At 41.0% G+C, this 20,556-nt stretch overlaps 1 protein-coding gene across 7 annotated transcripts in view; it reads right to left on the reverse strand.

Moving 5' to 3' along the window:
• Positions 1–20,556, reverse strand: part of KICS2 (KICSTOR subunit 2) — a 115,718-nt gene that overhangs the window by 79,329 nt on the left and 15,833 nt on the right. For 5 of the 7 annotated variants that reach the window (XR_007469972.1, XR_007469973.1, XR_007469971.1 and 2 more), the window contains exon 3: positions 11,060–12,118. The exons of 1 other annotated variant lie outside the window; for it this stretch is intronic. Coding sequence is in view for 1 of the 6 variants with exons in the window: in XM_004276588.3 (XP_004276636.1) it covers positions 11,302–12,118 (817 nt within the window). In the remaining 5 variants the exon portion in view is untranslated. Of the gene's footprint in view, positions 1–8,238; positions 12,119–20,556 lie in introns of those variants that run through there. One more of the 7 variants, XM_004276588.3, reaches the window with a different exon arrangement.

Here is a 20,556-nt window from a genome sequence, read left to right on the forward strand (position 1 = left end):
GGATGGACTGGAATACAAAGAAATAGAGGTGAAAGACTAAAATTTCTAATCCAGCCTTGACTAGTAAAAGCCCAAAGTGAAGAGGGTGCGAATGATAATGGAAAAAGGAATTGAATGTGAAAGTGCTCTGAAGATTTAACATTGAGTATGACAGAGAGGAATCAAAGATGACCCCATCGTTTAAAGTGAGGGTCACTGGAACAGAAGTCATACCAAGAAAATCAGGGAAGCCAAGTAGAGCAAGTTTGGGAAAGGAAAGTGCTAAGTTGCCTACAGGATATCCAGGTGAAAACATTCAGTATTTATTTAATGGCACTACAGTATTTATTTAAGGTACTAAGGTACTAGTACAAAGGTACTAACCTTCAAGACATATTGCACCTCCTGAATAACTTATTTGGAGCTGGTATGTTTCAGATAAATTTTTTTTTTTGATCTCTTTGGTGTCTGAACTCTCTAGAAAGTCTCTATCAAAAGCAGCATAATTGCAAAGTCTTTCAAAGAGCTTTTCCCCCACAGAGATTTTTATTCTGAGGGCACATGGACCCACAGGAGTTTCCGTGAACCCTTAAAATTACAAAAGCGAATTTTGTTTGTGGTCATGGACATTTTTCTGGGAGGAAGTATGTACTTTCAATACAAACTCAAAGGGTATGTGACCCTCTTTCCCCCTCCAAAAATGCTAAGAAGTACTCCCTAGTCATCCTTCTAAGCACTCCAAGCAAGGGAAGCCCTCTCATCCGATGATTTTGGGAGGAGGCACAAGTCTCGGAACAAACCAAAAAAGTCTCAGTAACGATGCAGCAGCAAGATTCCAGTCATTGGTGAATGGTTCTGAGTCAGTAGATGCTCACCGCACAGTCACCAGATGAGAAAAGAGTTTGGAATTTCTTGGTCAAAATTCAATGAAGATGACACTAGAGTTTCTGACTCATCTCTTAAACCAAAACTTGCCTGAATACCTGTCTCTACAAGAGCAGTCATTAAAGCCCCAACTTTTATCACTAAAAATGGTCATTTTTGTAATAACACCTGCACTGCTCAGCTTTCCACTGTCCAAAGAATCCACACTGCACCGATTGTGCCAGGACAGAAACAAAAGCCTCAGCTCAGGAGCTGTTGCCCTCTACTGGCTAGTTCCAAGTTACTTTCATTCCCAGTCTTCTTGCTGCCAAATGAAAGATTTTGCAATTATGCTGCGTTTGATAGAGCCTTTCTAGAGAGTTCAGACACCAAAGAGATTCCCCTCAAATTTAAGAGAAACCTACCAGCTCCAAAAACTCCTCAAAATCCATAATACCAACGTTATTAGGAACCTACAGAATTGACTAATATCACACATTTTTTGATACTAAACATTTAACTCCAGGTAATGAAGACAAAAGGTGCTTTCAATGTACTGTATATAAAGTGATAACAAATAAGCAGAAGGATCAAACATATTAGGAAATTTAAGAGTTAGGGGGCTTCCCTGGTGGTGCAGTGGTTGAGAGTCCACCTGCCAATGCAGGGGACACGGGTTCGTGCCCCAGTCTGGGAGGATCCCACATGCCGCGGAGCGGCTGGGCCCGTGAGCCATGGCCGCTGAGCCTGCGCGTCCGGAGCCTGTGCTCCACAACGGGAGAGGCCACAACAGTGAGAGGCCCGCGTACCGCAAGAAAAAAAAAAAAAAAAAGTTAGGCACGCAGAATGGAATAGGGAAATAAAAACCTTGAAAATAGTTGGGGTTTTTTCCTTCATTAAAACGAACTACCTTTGTGAGGTCATGTGTGGAACACAGTGTTCGCAGGAAGCTTAATAAACATACTTTTTGTCAAATATACCTCAATAAAGCTGGAAAATAAGACTGATTATATTTTGCCTTTTTTTGCCATTATCGCCTTCCTATGTAATCAATATATATGGATGACAGGTGTAAGTCACCATCTGATGAGTCAGCAAGCCCTGATCAGATATACTATTAAAAGACCTTTGTTGTTAAGGAAAGGACAACTTGTTGTTCCTTTCTTCCTATAACTTAAGGAACAGAAGGAGGAAAAAAAGAAAATATTGCCCAGACTAACATGTAACTCAGATGTCCCATGTTCTTTTTCCTTCCTTGGAAGTCCTTCTCCTTCCTAACCCCTCAAAAAATCTACTCAAGTTAGTGAACTTTTCATAAGGTAAAGAAAGGATCACAGTGCAACCTCTCAACGAACACCCTGAAAGACCTCCCCTTAGGCACTTTTTTGCTGCTCTGCAGTGGTGCATCTAAGGGTGTATTTGATTCTTTGAGGCAGGGCAATCCTTTTTCTCTCCTCCCTGGTCCGTCCCAGTTCTTCTTCCATGGAAGCAAAAGGAAAACCCTGCAGGTAACCAGACCAATTCTACTCCAATCTTCTCAAAGTAGTATTATTTCTTCCAAGCATTTAATACTTTCCCCAAGAAGGAGTTTATTATTGGCAGCTAATTGGTTGACAATTTTTCTATATTGTTACAAGTCTCACTTGCAGGTAGTTGCAGTTTGACAATCAGTACAATTTTTTTTGAAGCTGGGTATCTTTGCTGTAGGTCCTATTTCCTTGGAAGTTAATTCCCCGAGGACACAGACATGAAACTTTTTTCCCTCAATATCATCCATCCCTTTAAAAAGAAGCAAGACCGCAGAGACTCAACTTTGATAAAATGAAACATTATTGCTCCTGGAGATTTGTGCTGGTTTTAAAACTAATGTTGAAAAAAATATGTGAAGAATCATCTTCTCAAGCTTTCCAAGGACAACTGTACTTGCTAAGCCAGATGGTTACAAACACATGTCTCAGAAACTGGCCTTGTTATTGAAAAGCACACTTGAAAAAATTATGCAAATAAGTCACTGTGTCTGCATTAATGATTTACTGAGGAATTGTATGATTCCACATCAATTTAGCCATATACAGTTGGGTCAGAAAGCTTAACTGGCACGCCCAGACTATGTCAACAGGAGTGTTAAATGAGGTCGCATGGATATATTAATACTTTTTTTTTTTTTTTTTGCGGTACGCGGGCCTCTCACCGCTGCGACCTCTCCCGCTGCGGAGCACAGGCTCCAGACACGCAGGTTCAGCGGCCATGGCTCACGGGCCCAGCCGCCCTGCGGCACGTGGGATCCTCCCGGACCGGGGCACGAACCCACGTCCCCTACATCGGTAGGCGGACTCCCAACCACTGCGCCACCAGGGAAGCCCTGTTAATACCCATTTTAAGAAAACCTCAACATTCCATCCTGCTTAACTGCAGGAATTCCAGGGTCTTGATAAATTCCTTTCCTTGCTGTTTCTGGGAATCAGGACCCCACCCCGGGTGTCTGTGGCCTCAGCCACAGGTCTGCCCCTCATCAATCCATGCTGTATCTGCACAGGTTATCCACTGCTCTGCTGCAAACCACCTCTTACAATTTCTGGAGTCAATCTCCCTCCAGCTACTGCTGCCCACTCCTGATCTGCTTCTCCCTAAGCAAATGCAGAGACTCGTCTTTTAATTCTCTGATGATACTACTCAACCCAGCTGCAACCTTTAGGAAAGGCATCTCTCAAAGTTCAGGAAAATGGAAGGAGGCATTACAACACCAAGAACACTTTAAAGTTGTACTGGTTGTGGCTACTCACAGCCCAGATACACCTCCACATCTCTTATAATAGTGATCTGCAGACTGGGACTCTACCACTTGGGGTATGTGAATATTTCCCAAGAGATATGAGGATAGGGGTCATTTCCAGGAAATCAATTTCAGATCCTCAACTTCTGTATAAACTCTTTTCGCCAAATAACCTATCATAAGGCACCTTCACAGAGATGAAGATGCTTCTTTCTAGTTTCTCCTTTAATAACTGCTCTTCTCCTATGTAAAAGCAAACTCACTTCTCACCCATAAGTTTACATGGTACATTAGAAGATTTTCCATGAGTTTTTCATGTTTCTGTAGCTCTTGAGAGAGAGGCACTAACTGCTCTTAATTCTGGACTATCTTTCAAGGATGTTTGTGTCCTGGTGAGTATCCTTGGAACACAGAATGCTCCCTTTATCTAAAAAGCAGACATGTTTACTGTTATGGGTTGAATTATGTCCCTCCCCACAAAACGATTTTGAAGTCCTTATCCCCAGTACCTCGGGATATGACTTTATTTGGAAACAGGGTTGTTGCAGATGTAATTAGTTAAGATGAAGTCATACTGGAGTAGGGCGGGCCCCTAGTCCTACATGACTGGTGTCCTTATAAGAAGACAGCCATGTGAAGACAGAGACACACAGAGAGAATGCCATGTGATGATGAAGGAAGAAACTGGAGTTGTGCAGCTATAAGCTAAGGAATACTAGAGACTGCTAGCAAACCACCAGAAGCTAGGAAGGCAAGGAAGGATTCCCCTACAGGTTTCAGAGGGAAGACAGCCCTGCCACCATCTTGATTTCAGACATCTAGCCTTCAGAACTGAGAGACAATAAATTTCTGTTGTTTTAAACCACCTGATTTTTGGTACTATGTAAAGGCAGCCCTAGGAAACTAATACATTTACTATCCAGAATAACAATGTCTCACTTGGGCAAGCGGAAGTCATGCTTATTGACCATTAAAAAGACTTGGGTTTCCTAAGGTCAGAATTCTGTCCTGAAATGCAACCTATTGCATGAGCAGGCATCCATCTGGGCCCATCCACATTGGCCCTGCGGGAATTGGGGCCCAGAAAACCAGTGCAAAAAATGGTGATATTCCGGCTACTGCTACTGCTGTAATTTCTCCTGTGTTCTGCCAGCATCCATGAAACTATGGCAGGGTAACTTGTAAACTATCAGACCCTTCACAATTCTTAACATGAGGTATTACTGAAGGGTGTAAAGATCTCTGCCCATCAAAGGAACATTTAGACAATCTATTTCATTAACCAAGTCACCATAAACACGGTACCTACTCATTTCCTTGAAAGAGATATTTCAAATAAAATGTTCAAATAAAATTTCTCATATGTAAGTCAGTTGGTCATTAGACTCAGAGCCTTACGGTAACAGAAAGAACATTTATATATATAATATGCTGAGAAGTATTTAATAGGGTGATCAATAAGACTTTTAAGGAAAAATCATATTAGAATAAGATTCTATGGGAGAAGTAGAATGGAGTTCAGGGAGCAATATAATATTTCCAACTGTTACAAAGCTTATTAAGATATTTTTAAACATGGAAAATGGTAGCTATCAAGTCTCTATTATACCAATATTTCACTGGATACATTTAAAAGAACAATTAACATTTTATTTTAAATGTCAGTATCTACAATGCATGATAAAGTGCATCATTTGAGACATTTAAATGTAATGATGAGGATTCTGGATTAAAAAAAAAAAATCCATCAAGGTATCATGGTTTTTCTAAAATTGGTAGGGAGGTATACGAGTAAAACAAGTTTGAAGACTACTCATTGCCTTCCTGCTTACGACCCCCTCAGCTCTTGGCCTGCCTGGGTGGTCGGAGCGGGCTCAGCTCACTACCAGCAGTAACCGAGCAGGCCCCACGTGTGCCATGGTTGACTGTTGTAACACCATCCTTGGCACAGCTGATGTTTAATAGTTGTTAAATGAATACATGTTGAATACTAGAAAGGTGTCATTCATATCCTCTACCTGCTTCTGCTTTAGGGATCTATTGCTCTATTGGCCTAGCCTGGAGTGACTGAAACCAGGACGGCTCTGGAGTCAAGGGGTATCCTACAGCTGCCAGACCTTGACACACCAAAAATGAAATGAGTCTAGACCTAATCTAGAGGTTTGATCAGCTGAGTCCTTATAAATCTCAGATCAAATGAGACATCAGATTTTCAAATTTAACTGAATTTTGGCATTACTCTACAGTTTTTAAGACCTGCAAAAGCCCCCTAGGGACAAAGTTAGCCAAAGTCCCAATGACTATATTCCTCTGCGAGATCAATGTCACGTGCCATCCTATAAGCTCCTGCTGTTGTCACTGCACAGCTAAGCACTCCTCTTTCAGAATGTACCTCGACACAGTTGCCTCATGCCCCTCCCTGAGTTCTACCACCACCCAGAATCCTGGCCCCAGGTGCTGACATTATGTGGGGGCTACAGAAAGCAGAACCCACTTGCAGCTCTCCAATTTTTAGCATTGATATTTTACACATACCATAGGGTTTTAAATTTAAAGTATCCCAGAAACAGATTTTATTATCAAAAGCAGATTGAAAAAATATGCAGACAAGTCAAAATACTTGCATTTAATGAAGCCTCATGGATTTACAAGATATTAAGAGAAGTCTCCAAAGGCAGAAGTGCACGTCAAGCCTATTTCTTCTGACTCATTTCCTCTAGAGAAGCAGCTTAGAATTATTCAGGCAAAAGGCCATGAAATAATTGCATTGGTAGAAAAAGTAGAGGGGGAATTGCTAAACTCTACCTACAGGGCTTTCTTGGGAAGTCACATGGTATGTTTTTTCTTTCTCACTTAGATGGGGAAAAGAATCTACTTTCTTAAACGTTTACTTCAAGGAAAAACAAAATCAGAAGTTAATGTAATGTTTTTATACAGACGAATTATTGAAAATAGACTAAGAATGATCTACTTAATAGTAAAAAAATTATAGTAAAAATACACTCGGAAAGATTTTAGTTGAGTAGCTTTTCTTGTCGAATAATCTACTAGATACATACAGCACTGCCTGGCTGTAGCTGGCTAAATGTCTTGTGTGCTCATGAAATGGTTGGGCTTTTTGTGGTCACCCCATTAGTGTCAATACTGAACTTTTCCCCTCTATGGATTCCTTTGCAACTGCCTGAAAAAAAAAACTTACAAGTTGTAAAAACAATCAAAATAAATACTTTCAGATGCTGCTTTCCAAAATTGGGTCAGAGACCACTGGGGTATGTCCTGGCTCCCTAAGGCATGGGAAAAATTTCAGGGGCTAAAGTGGAATTGCTGGAAGGTACTGGAAGTTAAAGAAGGGAGGGAGGGAGGGAAAAAAGTAGAGGAAAAGAGTTAACAGTAATCGAGAGAGAAAAATCAACCATGAGGAAGAAATAAGGGAAGGTCATAATATTTATATAAAAGTGTCTATGATAAGGGGAAAAAATGGCTGCTTTGTTTCAAATTTGGGGTTAAACCTAAGAGTTCGGAGAAGGCAGAAATCCTTATAAATTCTTATACATTTCTTTAAAAACTCCCCAGTGTCTCTGGAAGATACTATACAACTAACTCATTATTTTAAAAACTGGCAAAAGAATAAAGCATTTATCCAGCCATTCCTATATGAACTGTTCTTCAAGGTAACCAAACAATTGGAGGTGAAGTTCCTCTTTGTAGAATGTTTCTGTCTAATAAGTGAAAATGGAATGATATAATTAGAATATCACCGTTTTGTAACCTCTAGTGATAAAACAGATTTAGTAATGCCAGGTATTAGCTGCCTAATAAAACACACAACACTTGCTACCAAAAAGGAAGGAAGGAAGGAAGGGAAGGAGGGAGGGAGGGAGGGAAGAAAATACAATATTGAATCTGACCAAACATCTTGATCTAACTCCCAATATAAAGGGGAAAAAAGAGAATAGAAAACATGTTAAATGATGGTTTGAGGATACCATCAGCAAAACCCTGACTGTGAAAACTTCATGGGAGAAATGAACTAAACATTTCAATCAAAAGGCAGAGATTGTCAGATTGGCGAGCACAGAGTTGGTAACTGCTCTTTTTAATCAGTCTTCTCTCTTTAGTTCTCACTATAGACAGTTTAAAAACAAAGATACAAATAAATGAAAACTGAGAGGATGGAAAACGACATGCCATGCAAACAGGAAACATAAGCAAGCTGGAATGGTCATAAAAATATGAGGCAAGGGCTTCCCTGGTGGCGCAGTGGTTGAGAGTCCGCCTGCCGATGCAGGGGACACGGGTTTGTGCCCTGGTCTGGGAAGATCCCACATGCCGCGGAGCGGCTGGGCCCGTGAGCCATGGCCGCTGAGCCTGTGCGTCCGGAGCCTGTGCTCCGCAACGGGCGAGGCCACGGCAGTGACAGGCCCGCGTACCGCAAAAAAAAAAAAATGAGGCAAAAAGGACTTCAAAGCAAGGAGTAGTAATGGAAATAAAGTGGGAAACTTCATAATGATAAAATGGTTAATACATGAGAAAGACAGAAAAACTATAAATGTATATGGGCCTAATAGAAGGGCTTCAACATACAAAATGCAAAAAACTGACAGAAATAAAGAAATCCACAGTCGCAATTGGAGATTTTAATACACCCCTCTCAGTAACTGATAGAGCAATCAGACAAAAAAAATATCAGTAGGAAAACAGAAGAAGTGAAATGATGCTACCATCAATCATAAAAGTTTGGGAACGAAGACCCACAAAGATTCTAAAATAAGTAGAGTGGGTGGGTTGGTTAGACATTTATCTGCCTCCTCTGCTAAACTAGTTCTTTAAGTACCGTTCAAACTTAACGACTAAGCACAGGTTTCTCACCAATCTGAAGAGAAAGACAAGAACAGGAGAGGTGCTGAGTTTAAAGAAAGAGTGGTCCATCTTTTATTTAAACATTCAAACTCAAGTAAGTTTGCAAAGCCTTTTTTTTTTTTTTTACATGCGTGATGTCACTCCATTCTTACGCATCCTTTGAAAAAGCCCACATTTCCTTATCCCCATTTTACAGATAAGGAAGTCAAGCTCAGAGGCTGACTTGCCAAAGAAAATTGCAAGTTTGCTGTTAGATCAAAGGGTGAACTTACTTTGACAATCACCTGACTGACTACTGGGAGTGAGGTTGAAAATACCAACTATTTTCTTTCTTGAAAGTAAATTTTCTCCAGTATGTCCAAACATACAAAGCAATTATATAAAGGGTATTGGCTCCTCAGTTAAGAATTCAGCTTTATTGTCACACATTCCCTAAAATGACATAGTCAGACACCAGGTTGGACCCAAAGGACAAAGTCGTAAAATTTACCTGGTGTCCAAACAGCATCCTGAAATGAACACTCCTTGATGGCCTTGTTGGCAACCAAATAAGTGTTCACTACACTCCTGGTTACCCATGAACATCGATCAAGTTGTGGTTCAGAAATATATTTCAAAGCAAGCAGTCTGCAGAAAATATGAGGATGTACTCTTCCAATTAGCAAAGCACAGACTTTATAGATCATTTCATTACTGATTTTTTTTTTTTTTTTTTTTTTGGTACGTGGGCCTCTCACTATTGTGGCCTCTCCCGTTGCGGAGGACAGGCTCCAGATGCGCAGGCTCAGAGGGCATGGCTCACAGGTCCAGCCGCTCCGCGGCATGTGGGATCTTCCTGGACCAGGGCACGAACCCATGTCCCCTGCATCGTCAGGCAGACTCTCAACCAGTAAGCCACCAGGGAAGCCCCATTACTGATTTTAAAGGACAAATCTCAGAGTAAAATGACTTTGTTTCTTGGCTTGAACCAAAATATGTTTAAAAATAAATATACAATTCAAATATGTTCTAGGCGAGGGCTAATTATTTAAATATCGTATATATGTGTTATTTACACTCGCCTCCACGTTCCACTGAAGCATATTTCTTTTAGGTACAGGAGACCATATCATTAAGGCTAATTGGTGGTTTTACCTAGGGAAAAAATATACATGAACACCATGGAATATTTTTCAGCTTCTCAGCAAAACACAAAAGGGAGGAAAAATGACTTGACTTTTTAGTTCCAATTGTTTTCAATTTTTTATGTAAGTTCTATGTTGTAAAATCGGTCCAGATTTTCATCGAACCTGAGTGAATAAAATGCAGAGGTAAATACTACTTTCTATTTAAAGCAAACTGGCTTTTTACAAATCATATAACTTTAAGAAAAAAAAAGAAAAAGAAAGAAAAGAAAAACACATGTTCTTCCCAGAAAATAGGCCAGTGGGCTCTTCCACCAGGGAGTCCAGGCTGAGGTGGGCAGGCCTCCTACATGGGCTCAAAGGGGCTCTCCGGTCTCTGCCAATGCTGCCAGCTTGCCTGCTATGGCCGCCCAGTAAAAACAGTGGCTCCGTGCAATCATGAAAAACAGGACTGCTCTGATCATTACACTGCACACAAGTTTTGAAGGAACTATCAAATAGTTACAACTCAATTAGTCTTTGTGGCTTATTTTTATTCTGAATCAATAACCTAGAAGTGAAGGTCTCCACAGCCCATTATGGCTTTACTGACCTATCTCCTTCCCCATGAACACCTACTGAAGGAAAGTGTTAAGGAAGCATGTGTTAAGATGTATCACTGCTTCTAAAAATAACGTGGAGGAGACAGGCATGAAACCCAAGTTCAGATGTGCTTAATTGCAGGGTTGATGACTCAACTACGAAGAGGTCTTTTGAATACACAATTGATTTTTAGCAAGTGAAAGGTATCAAGACCTCCATTTTGATTTTATAAAAGTAGGCTAAGTTGCATAAAAGTGGCTGAAAAACCAAGACGGCCTGATTTTTCAGCCTAAAAATAAACAGGGAATAGAGCCAAACGTGAACATACATTTCAGCAGAAAGGTGATAGAGAGCCAAGCAGATTATACTTTGAAGAAGGAAGAAACCCCACTTAATGGATTACGCTAACTTTAAAACAGAGTGAAAAACTGAAACTTTACAAGGGGAAAAGCAAACGCAGCTAGGTGTGTAGATCACCTCAAAAGAAACCACTGATATTAAAGTTGCCATGAGTATCTTCGGAATTGTTAAAAAACAAATGCTAGGATACCACTCTGATTCACCTACAATTTCACAAACTGATAGAAATTTCTCACCAAGACCCTAATTTTGGCATCAAAAATATTAATTTGTTGATCACAAAACTTAAAGTTTCATGTTAATTTGCTAATTTATGAGCTAGAAAACAGTCCTTGATTCTAAAAAAGCCGTTTAATATCGTATCCCAATTACTCATCCAGAAAGAGGGAGAAAGGAGAGGGCATTTGAAATTGCACTGAAACACAACGTTTAGAATAATATAAAACATCTGGAAAGAAAAATCAAAGGCCAACAAATATTAATCTACATGAAATACAGGAGAAAACGCCGAAAATACCTTGCTGTACCACGGAGACCGGCAGCCGGCAGCCATGTTCACCTCGCTTACTCTTTGGATATGTAACTGAGCTGGCCTTAACTGCTTATAAAGGATGCAACACAATTAGGGAGAATGTGTCTTTAATTTAGATCTGAAAGAAGCACAGGTAGATGGAAACTCTAATCACAGACCACTGGAGATCGTTAGAGCAATTAAGAACACAATTTCCAGTCTTGAAAGCCTTTCACACAAATCACCTGCTAACCTTTGGATCCAGGTTTCAGACTAGCAAAAACCTTGGGGTTCTTAAGGGCAAGGGAGATCTCACTAAGGAAGGAAATAAAGTGGGAGTCTCTTTCAGATTTCTTTGACTCGAAAATGACAACAATGGTAAAGTGGGGTTCTGGGCGGGTAAGGAAGTAGGTGCTCTGAACTTTGTCATCATAGAAGTGGACCACTTTCTCCAAGCTGTTCAGGTCGGACGTGCGGTCTGTCATGATCATGATGACATTGGGCCAGTGCAGGACAGGCCTGTCGCTGGGCAGAGATACCACGGCTGGATACTGATCCACGCCCTTTGGGGCCTCTCTGTAGGAATGGGGGTGGTGGTAGCCATGACCCTGAAAGCTCTCGGAACCCTGGTTGTCAAAGATTAAGGACACGTTGGCAGCGTCGTATTTCCTGATGAAGCTGGAAATCTTTCCAAAGAGGTCTGGGTTGGCTTTTGCAGTCAGCGTTTTCATTTCTGAAGCAGTCGTTTGTCGGCTCAGTGCCTCGTGAAAGTAGAAGCTAAATTTGGCAAGAAGCATGTTTTTGAGTTTCAGCAGCCAAAGGAAAAGGTGTGGGGGCTGAATGGCCTTCTGGGACTGCCCTCCAAACAGATGTTTCTTGGTCTCCCGTTGCTTTTCAAAGATCTGGCCCCAAGTCTGCAGCTTGGTGTGAGCGCTGTGTAAGTTAACCAGAGACGGGAGGAACTTCCACTCGGAGACCTGAGCCTGGGCCTTCAGGAGATGACTCAGTACGTCGACCTCCAGCTGGAAACTGCTTTCCAGAGGACTGAGGATGGGGTGGTGAAATCTAAAGGGGGAAGGGGAATTAACAGAAATGAGTGGAAATGTGACCCCACAGTGACCCTTTCTATCCTCAAAAAAACACAGTGTGGTCAGACTAATACTATGTTTGGGGGCGGGGGAAGGAAAGATGGAAAGATTCCATGTTGATTTATTTAAAAGGTCATTCTGATATAACTTCGCCATCTCAGAATTATGTCAGCACCATAATCTCCTGTGGAAATAGCCTGACATTAAAAAAAAACAAAAAATGAGAATAGCCACTACCTTCTGTTCAAATACAGAGAAACTGAATTAGCTGTAAGTCTTTCTTACAGCTTACAAAAAACCCCAAGGTGTTTTGTTTTGTTTTGTTTGTTTGTTTTTGGCCACGCCTCATGGCTCGTGGGATCTTAGTTCCCTGACCAGTGTTCAAACCCGGGCCCACGGCAGTGAAAGCACCGAGTCTTAGCCACTGGACCACCAGAGAATTCCCACTATAGGTCTTTCTTAACTTATTTTATTTATTCTGGGAATTGTATGACAAAACAAGGCAACCTATTTTCAGGGTGTGGTCCTAAAGAGGCAAATAAAAGGTCACTAAAACATCTCTTAAATGTGTACATAACACATATCAACTTATTTAATGTTCACAGTAACTCCAAAAGGTATTACAAAACCTATTTTGCAGATGAGAGTAGAGACTATAAACCAACTGAAACAGTATACAATCCATAAATGTTTATTAAAGGAATAGGGCTTCCCTGGTGGCACAGTAGTTAAGAATCCACCTGCCAATGCAGGGGACACAGGTTCGAGCCCTGGTCCGGGAAGATCCCACATGCCGCGGAGCAACTAAGCCCGTGCGCCACAACTACTGAGCCTGCGCTCTAGAGCCCAAGAGCCAGAACTACTGAGCCTGCGTGCCACAACTACTGAAGCCCACGTGCTTACAGCCCGTGCTCCACAACAAGAGAAGCCACCGCAGTGAGAAGCCCACGCCCCACAACAAAGAGTAGCCCCGGCTCGCCCCAACTAAAGAAAGCCCGCTCACAGCAACAAAACAGCCAAAAAATAAAGGAATAGAACATTTATCAGAAAGCCCTTACTTCTAGTTCTCAAATTCCCTTCCTATTTAATCACAGTTAAAAACAAAATCGTGGGGCTTCCCTGGTGGCACAGTGGTTGAGAGTCCGCCTGCCGATGCAGGGGACACGGGTTCGTGCCCCGGTCCGGGAAGATCCCACATGCCGCGGAGCAGCTGGGCCCGTGAGCCATGGCCGCTGAGCCTGCGCGTCCGGAGCCTGTGCTCCGCAACGGGAGAGGCCACAACAGTGAGAGGCCCGCGTACCGCAAAAAAAAAAAAAAAAAAAAAAATCGTGGCTAAATTTAAAAAATCTTATACTTCAACCACTTTCCATTTATCTCAGGATAAAATCTAAAATCCTTAAAAAGGCTTACGAGGCCTCGAAAAACCTGGTCCCTCCTCAGCTTGAGCCACATTCTCATTCTTCTCACTTTCTCCATACATTAAATAACTAGAAATGCAATGGTATACCAGAGAAGGTTAGGGTAATAGCATGATTTCATTTCTATTTGTTCTAGACAAAATTTTTAAAAAAAATTTTGACCATGATCTACAGTAAGAAATACTTTATATTGTGATGAAGTGCATACATCGATAGATAAAAGGTTTTAAAATTTCACATTTACCCTTACTATGTACAATGTACTCTTGATATTTAACTATATATATATATATATATATATATATTTTTTTTTTTTGCGGTACACGGGCCTCTCACTGTTGTGGCCTCTCCCGTTGGCAGAGCACAGGCTCCGGACCCGCAGGCTCAGCGGCCATGGCTCACGGGCCCAGCTGCTCCGGGGCATGTGTGATCTTCCCGGACCGGGGCACGAACCCGTGTCCCCTGTATCGGCAGGCAGACTCTCAACCACTGCGCCACCAGGGAAGCCCAATATATATATTTTAATTAGATTACTACTCACTAACTTAATTTTATGACTCATGGACTGCTACCTGCTGTTTGTAAAACATTTTTTACTTCACTTGTCTAGTAAATTGAGGGGGAAGGGGACAGGCTGTGGGAAGGTCCTCTCTCCCCGGCAGAGGGGATAACGGGCATGTGCAAAGACCCTGAGGCCAGTGACAGCCTGAGCCTTTTCCATCAACACTTCTACTTCAGGTCTCCTCTTCAGAGTCACTTCCTTCAAAATGTCTTCTTTGTCCTCCCCCAGACTAGGTCAGGCCCTCTAATTATATCCTCTAGTTTCTTAATACCTGTCTTCCCTTTGTAGCTTAATCGTATAACTTATCACACAAACTGGGACACAGGGTCACCCTTGCTTTGAGCCCCTTCTGAGGGGAAGTAAAAGCTGCGTTCTTCCTTCACTCCATCTCTCAAACACGCAGCACGTAGTAGAAACTCGGTAAATGTGGTAACTATGTTAAGATTTGAATCCTAGTTTCTGCCTCATTGACTCTGTTGTTTATGACCTAAATGAAGTTCTGTAACAATGAGATGGAATGGTTATCGCTTCTCAGCCTTTTGGCTAATATCAAGTGTGGCAAAGGACTGGATGAGGAGAGTCCTTTCTGTATGGACCACTTAGAACTTTCTTGCTCATCTTTTTCTTCTGAGAAATGCCCAGGGAGTTTCAGTGTCTGCCTGGCCTGATGCACCTCCTTCTCAAGGAGCCTACATGAAGCCCTTACACTCTTCCTCAAGTTCCAAAGCATCTGCAGAGGTTTCAGGAATTATCTTAGCAAGTGATCCCATTTTGAAGGTGTGGGCAAGATCTAGCATTTCCCAAGCATATCATATGCCCCAGGCACCATGGGAGATGATTTACAGGCCTGAGCCCATGTAATTTAATTGCTTCACTGTCAATGAGACAGAAGATTCTTACACATCTGTTTTGGCCCTGGTTGAAGAGGAAAATCCTGGTTATCAATTAAACAATTAGGAAAAAAAAATCATCACAAGTATATCTAGAGTTTTAAAAAATCTATTTAAGGGCTTCCCTGGTGGCGCAGTGGTTGAGAGTCCGCCTGCCGATGCAGGGGGCGCGGGTTCGTGCCCCGGTTTGGGAGGATCCCACGTGCCGCGGAGCGGCTGGGCCTGTGGGCCATGGCCGCTGAGCCTGCGCGTCCGGAGCCTGTTCTCCGCAACGGGAGAGGCCGCAATAGTGAGAGGCCCGCGTACAGCAAAAAAAAAAAAAAAAAAAAAAAAAAAAAAGAACTATTTAAACAAATGGGATTATGATTAAGAGAGCCCAAACTAGGTTGGATATTATACGATAGAAACTGATTATCATGTGATAAATAGGATGTAGCTAGTCACATAACAATAACACATTTTTTTTTCTATTACTGGTATTTTACAATCAACATCCTTCAAGATATGGAAGCTAAAACATGGGTGGGAGGTATAGTCTAATAATACACTCAAAGAATCAGAAAGATAAACCAGATCTCAAATCCTCTAGCTCATGTACTCAATTAATTAACTAATTTGGACTCTTCAAACATTACATGCTTTGAAGTAAACGTTAAGAAAGCCTAAAAAAAGAAAAAAAAAAGAAAGAAAGCCTAACATGGGACTTCCCTGGTTGCACAGTGGTTGGGGGGTCCGCCTGCCAATGCGGGGGACATGGGTTCAAGCCCTGGTTTGGGAGGATTCCACATGCCGCGGAGCAGCTGAGCCCGTGCGCCACAGCTAATGAGCCTGCGCCCTGGAGCCCGGGAGCCACAACTACTGAGGCCCGTGCGCCTGGAGCCCCTGCTCCGCGGTGGGGGGAGGCGCCACGATGGGAGGCCCGCGCACCGCAGCGAGGAGTGGCGCCCCACTCGTCACAGCTGGAGAGGGCCCGCGCAGTGGCAAGGACCCAGCATAGCCAAAAATAAATAAATTTGTAAAAAAAGAAAAAGAAAGCGTATCTCACACACACACACACACACACACACACTATAGCATGTCTCAGAATCTTTGCATTCTGAGAAATGCTCCTACCACCTTAGCCTTTAGGCAACTTGACACTTAATGAGCCTTAAGTATCACCAGATTCTACAATCATGGATATCACGAAAATCTGCCAAGGAGCTATGAACACAGTAAGACTGTTAATAAGAGGAAAATGGTTTCATTCTACCACAAATAACAATACTCAAAGTGAAGTTTCTGCTTCCAGCTGGAAATCATCATTTATATCCAATGTTCTCTTGAAAGAATATGAATTCTCTTCTCTGTACAAACCTTTAGAAAGAATTCTGCACAAGCTCTTCTGTATACATATACGGAAAAGTGTTTAAATGTTCAACATTTATTAGGATGAATGTGAATGCCGAAGCTACTATTCATCCGTAAGAAGAGCTAAAAATTCATGCTAATGTTATTCTGCCAAGACCCTGAGATTAGCATTATGTTGTATCATTTTCCCATTCCCACTCTGTGCCTCATACCTATTCACATCTCACCCCGTAGTGGGATCTGTTAAATTGTTGTAATCCAAAAACATACAGCTTGAAAGAGCCTGAATACAGAATAAATTGACAACTATTTGCAGAGAACATCTGCTCCAAAAAAAGTCAAAAAGAAAGACAGAAAAAGAGAGAGAGAGGAAGGGAGCTCCAGCACGCACTCCCTCCTTCACAAATCCCCATCAAGGAGTTCCTTCCAAAAGAAGTATGCAGGTCCCATGCATGTGAGAAGTCAGAAGACCAATTAAAAATAAAACTGTAGTACAATGTGAATATGTGAATGTCACAAAACTGTACACTTAAGCAACAAAACGTTATGCAGCCATTAAAAAAAACACAAAGTACTGATGCATGCTACAACGTGGATGAACCTTGGAAACATTATGCTAAGTGAAATCAGCCTGACACAAGAGGACTGATGTCACATGATTCCACTTGTATGAGAGACACCGAAGAGGCAATTTCACAGGGACAGAAATTAGAATGGAGGTTACCAGAGGCTGAGGGGAGAATAGGCCGTTATTGCTGAATGGGTACAGAGTTTCTGTTCGAATGATTAAAAAAAAATTCTGGAAATGGATTGTGGTGATGGTTGCACAACACTGTGAATGTACTTAATGCCACTCAACTGCACACTTACAATGGTTAAGGTGATAAATTTTATATTATGTTTTATTACAACAAAACAATAAAATTTTAAAAAATCAAAAAACCCCCAAAAAACACACAAAAACTTACACTGAAAAATGGTTAAAGAAGTAAATGTTATGTATATTTCACCACATTTAAAAAATCCATAATCTCATTTAAAACAATCACTTTACTAGTTTTTAGATATAATTACATTGAAGATATAAAGATGAATTAGACAAAGGTTTGCCCTATAGGACCTCCCCTGGTAGAAGGAGGTATTTATAATGGCTATAAGCAGGAAGTAATACATCTCTTACGAGGGGTACAAATCAACTAACAGTTTAGAAAAAGGAGCAATTCCTTTTGGTTGAAAGATTGTGCAGGTCATAGAGGAGACAGGATTTCAATTGAGTCATAAAGCTTAAAGAACAGGTAGGATTTAGCCACGTGAAGATGAGAGCTTAAATTTCTGGCCCCAGTTCTTAACCACCCCTGATTCCACACCCTTTGCTGTGTGATTTTGCGGCCTCTCCCACCAGAGGTAGAGTGTACTTTCCCACCCCTGGACCATGGATCAGGCTATGTGACTTGCTTTGGCCAAAGGGATGTTAACAGGTCTGATGCAAGCAAAGGCTTGAAATGAGCTTGATTGGGCTTGTTCTTTGGCACTTGGGCGTCATCACCGGGTAGCTGCTTCCCCTCTAACCTTGGGCTCAGAACGAACACACGTGTAGCTGACTAAGCCCAAAACTCACAGCAATAAGCCAAGCCCAATGAGACCAACAGTGTTCAGCAGAGCTACCCAGTTAAGCCCAGCCTACGTCAGACAACTCCCAATTGACCTGCAAGCCTGAAAGTGTGATTTTGGGGGTAGTCTGTTACACAAAATAAGTGTGGCAACAGCTAATTGACACATGATAGAACTTGACGAGGTTCAGAACACGCTACCCCAAAATATGGCATCTTGGTATACTGACTATTTTAAGCTGAATGAATTTGACAAATGACATATGCAGGTAACATTGAGAAATGACATATGCAGGAAGGACTTTCTGACCCTCTCCTGAAGCAGATCATAAAACCCTCATGTAAGAGGTTTCCCTCCCTGTACCCTGAGGAAATGAGCATCCTTATCTCCAAAGACATAAGGTCACAGAGAGAAATCTGAACGGGCCTTGCTGTTTCCCCCAGTTTAGTACATTTAGCTCATACCTTTTTTCATCCTAGCACATTTTTCCACAACTCTCACTCTTCATCACATCTAGCATAAAAACACAGGTTTAACAACTTCTTTGGGTCTTCATTTCCTTAGAAGGCTCCATGCCACATAAAACCTATATTAAAATACATTTGTATGCTTTTCTCTTGTTAATCTGTCTTTTGTTAAAGGGCCCTCAGCTGAGATACTTAGAAGAGTAAAGGAAAAAGATATTTTTTCCTCCCCTACAAATTGGAGGACATTCTAAGCAAACTAAGTAACAGGAACCAAGGTAGGAAATGGCAAATTTCCTTATGGGGAATACATTAGATTATGGACTGTTTTTTTTGGCTTCTGCTTAAAATCCTCAAAGTTTTCTCTTTGAAGCTGCTTCCTTTTTACTAGGAGTTTTAGTGCAATTTAAGGCATTTGATGGGCCTTAGGTAATTTGAAAAGTTGGGCTGGGGCAAGATCACAGAAACCCTTGAGTCTCCACTGTTAAGAGATAGGCGAGTCAAATACCTAGAGTAGAACGCGTCCTACAGAAATCGTACTATTGCTGGTTTTGCTTACGAAATTTTCAGTGGGCAACAGTTAACCTTGTTGAACTACACACATGCAACTAACTGTTTCATTAACAGTCTTATCATCATGAATCTTTTTTTTTGAAGGAAAAAGGGCATAAAGACTAAATAAATCACTGTTCTGCCCTTGGTGAGAATTCTGTCATTTGAAGCATTCAGATCAAAAAAAATGTGCTTCCTAAAATGCAAACAGAAATTTATGTAACTCAGTTTTTTAAAAAATGCTCTTTAAATCCTAGCTATAAAATTATGATTAAAGAATAAAAATCATTTAATAGAATATTATTGCCACACCAGATGGATTTTTAAAAGCTGTCTAGAATGAATAATTGCTGACTTCTCTAAAAGAATTATGTCTTAAAAATCATGTTGTAAAGCTAGTGGTTTCCAGTGGGGAGAGGGAAGGGGGAGGGGCAATATAGGGGGAGAGGATTAAGAGGTACAAACTATTATATTTAAAATAAGCTACAAGGATATATGGGACTTCCCTGGCAGTCCAGTGGTTAAGACTCTGTGCTTCTACTGCAGGGGGCATGGGTTGGATCCCTGGTCAAGGAACTAGGATCCTGCATGCTGTGCAGCATGGCCAAAAAAAAAAAAAAAAGGGATATATGATACAACACAGGGAATACAGCCAATATTTCATAATAACTATAAATGGAGTATAACATTTAAAAATTGTGAATCACTATACGGTACACCTGAAACTTATATAATACTGTGTATCAACTATACTTCAATTAAAAGTTCTTGATTTAGGAGAGTATATATTAAATTGCATCTATAATTGTTTTAACCATGAAATAGAAAGATAAGCCAGAATTTTCTTTTATGTCCACTGTACAAAACAGGTAAATAAATTCAAAACAAATTCTACTGAATCAAAAAATGTTCCACTGATAATTCCTTGGAAGTAAAAACCCAAGTTCTACTTCTCCTCAAAAGTATTCAAGGAATAGTAGACACCCTGACCCTGCATGAGTTAATCCATGTTTTTTCTTCTAAAGGGCACACAATGAAAACTCAAATGATTAATGTTAATTATTCAATTTGAAATGCAGCATCACAAATGACTGTGATTCTTAACCAATTTACATTTGCTTAATAATGTAATAAGTTTGCCAAAAGAGGAAACCTTTAACACCATTCTACTCTGAGCACACCTGGCTTCCAGAGGAGAAAAACAAAATATGAATCCCCTTCCTCTCTGAAAGCAAAGGGCAAATCATGTTAATTTATATCTAAAATAATTTCACTTCCCAAAGAAAATGAATATAGTATACAGAATTTCAACTTTTCAGAAATTCTAAAGAATTTATGTTGTTCAAATTAACCCAAAGCCTCTACTGTAGATAATTTTTAGGCTAGGATGTGTCTGTGATCATTAATTCCCTATTAAGTAGACAAAGGTAGCATTGGTGGAGGATGGAGACAATAGCTGAAAACACCTATTGACCATATGTGATTTACAGCCAGCTCCATCAGTATCCACTCAGCAGGATAAGGGGTACTGCTAAGTACTGCCCTAAGATCTTCAAGAATGAAACCTG

Source organism: Orcinus orca, chromosome 11 (genome assembly GCF_937001465.1).
Source record: "Orcinus orca chromosome 11, mOrcOrc1.1, whole genome shotgun sequence".
In the NCBI taxonomy this organism is placed as follows: Eukaryota; Metazoa; Chordata; class Mammalia; order Artiodactyla; family Delphinidae; genus Orcinus; species Orcinus orca.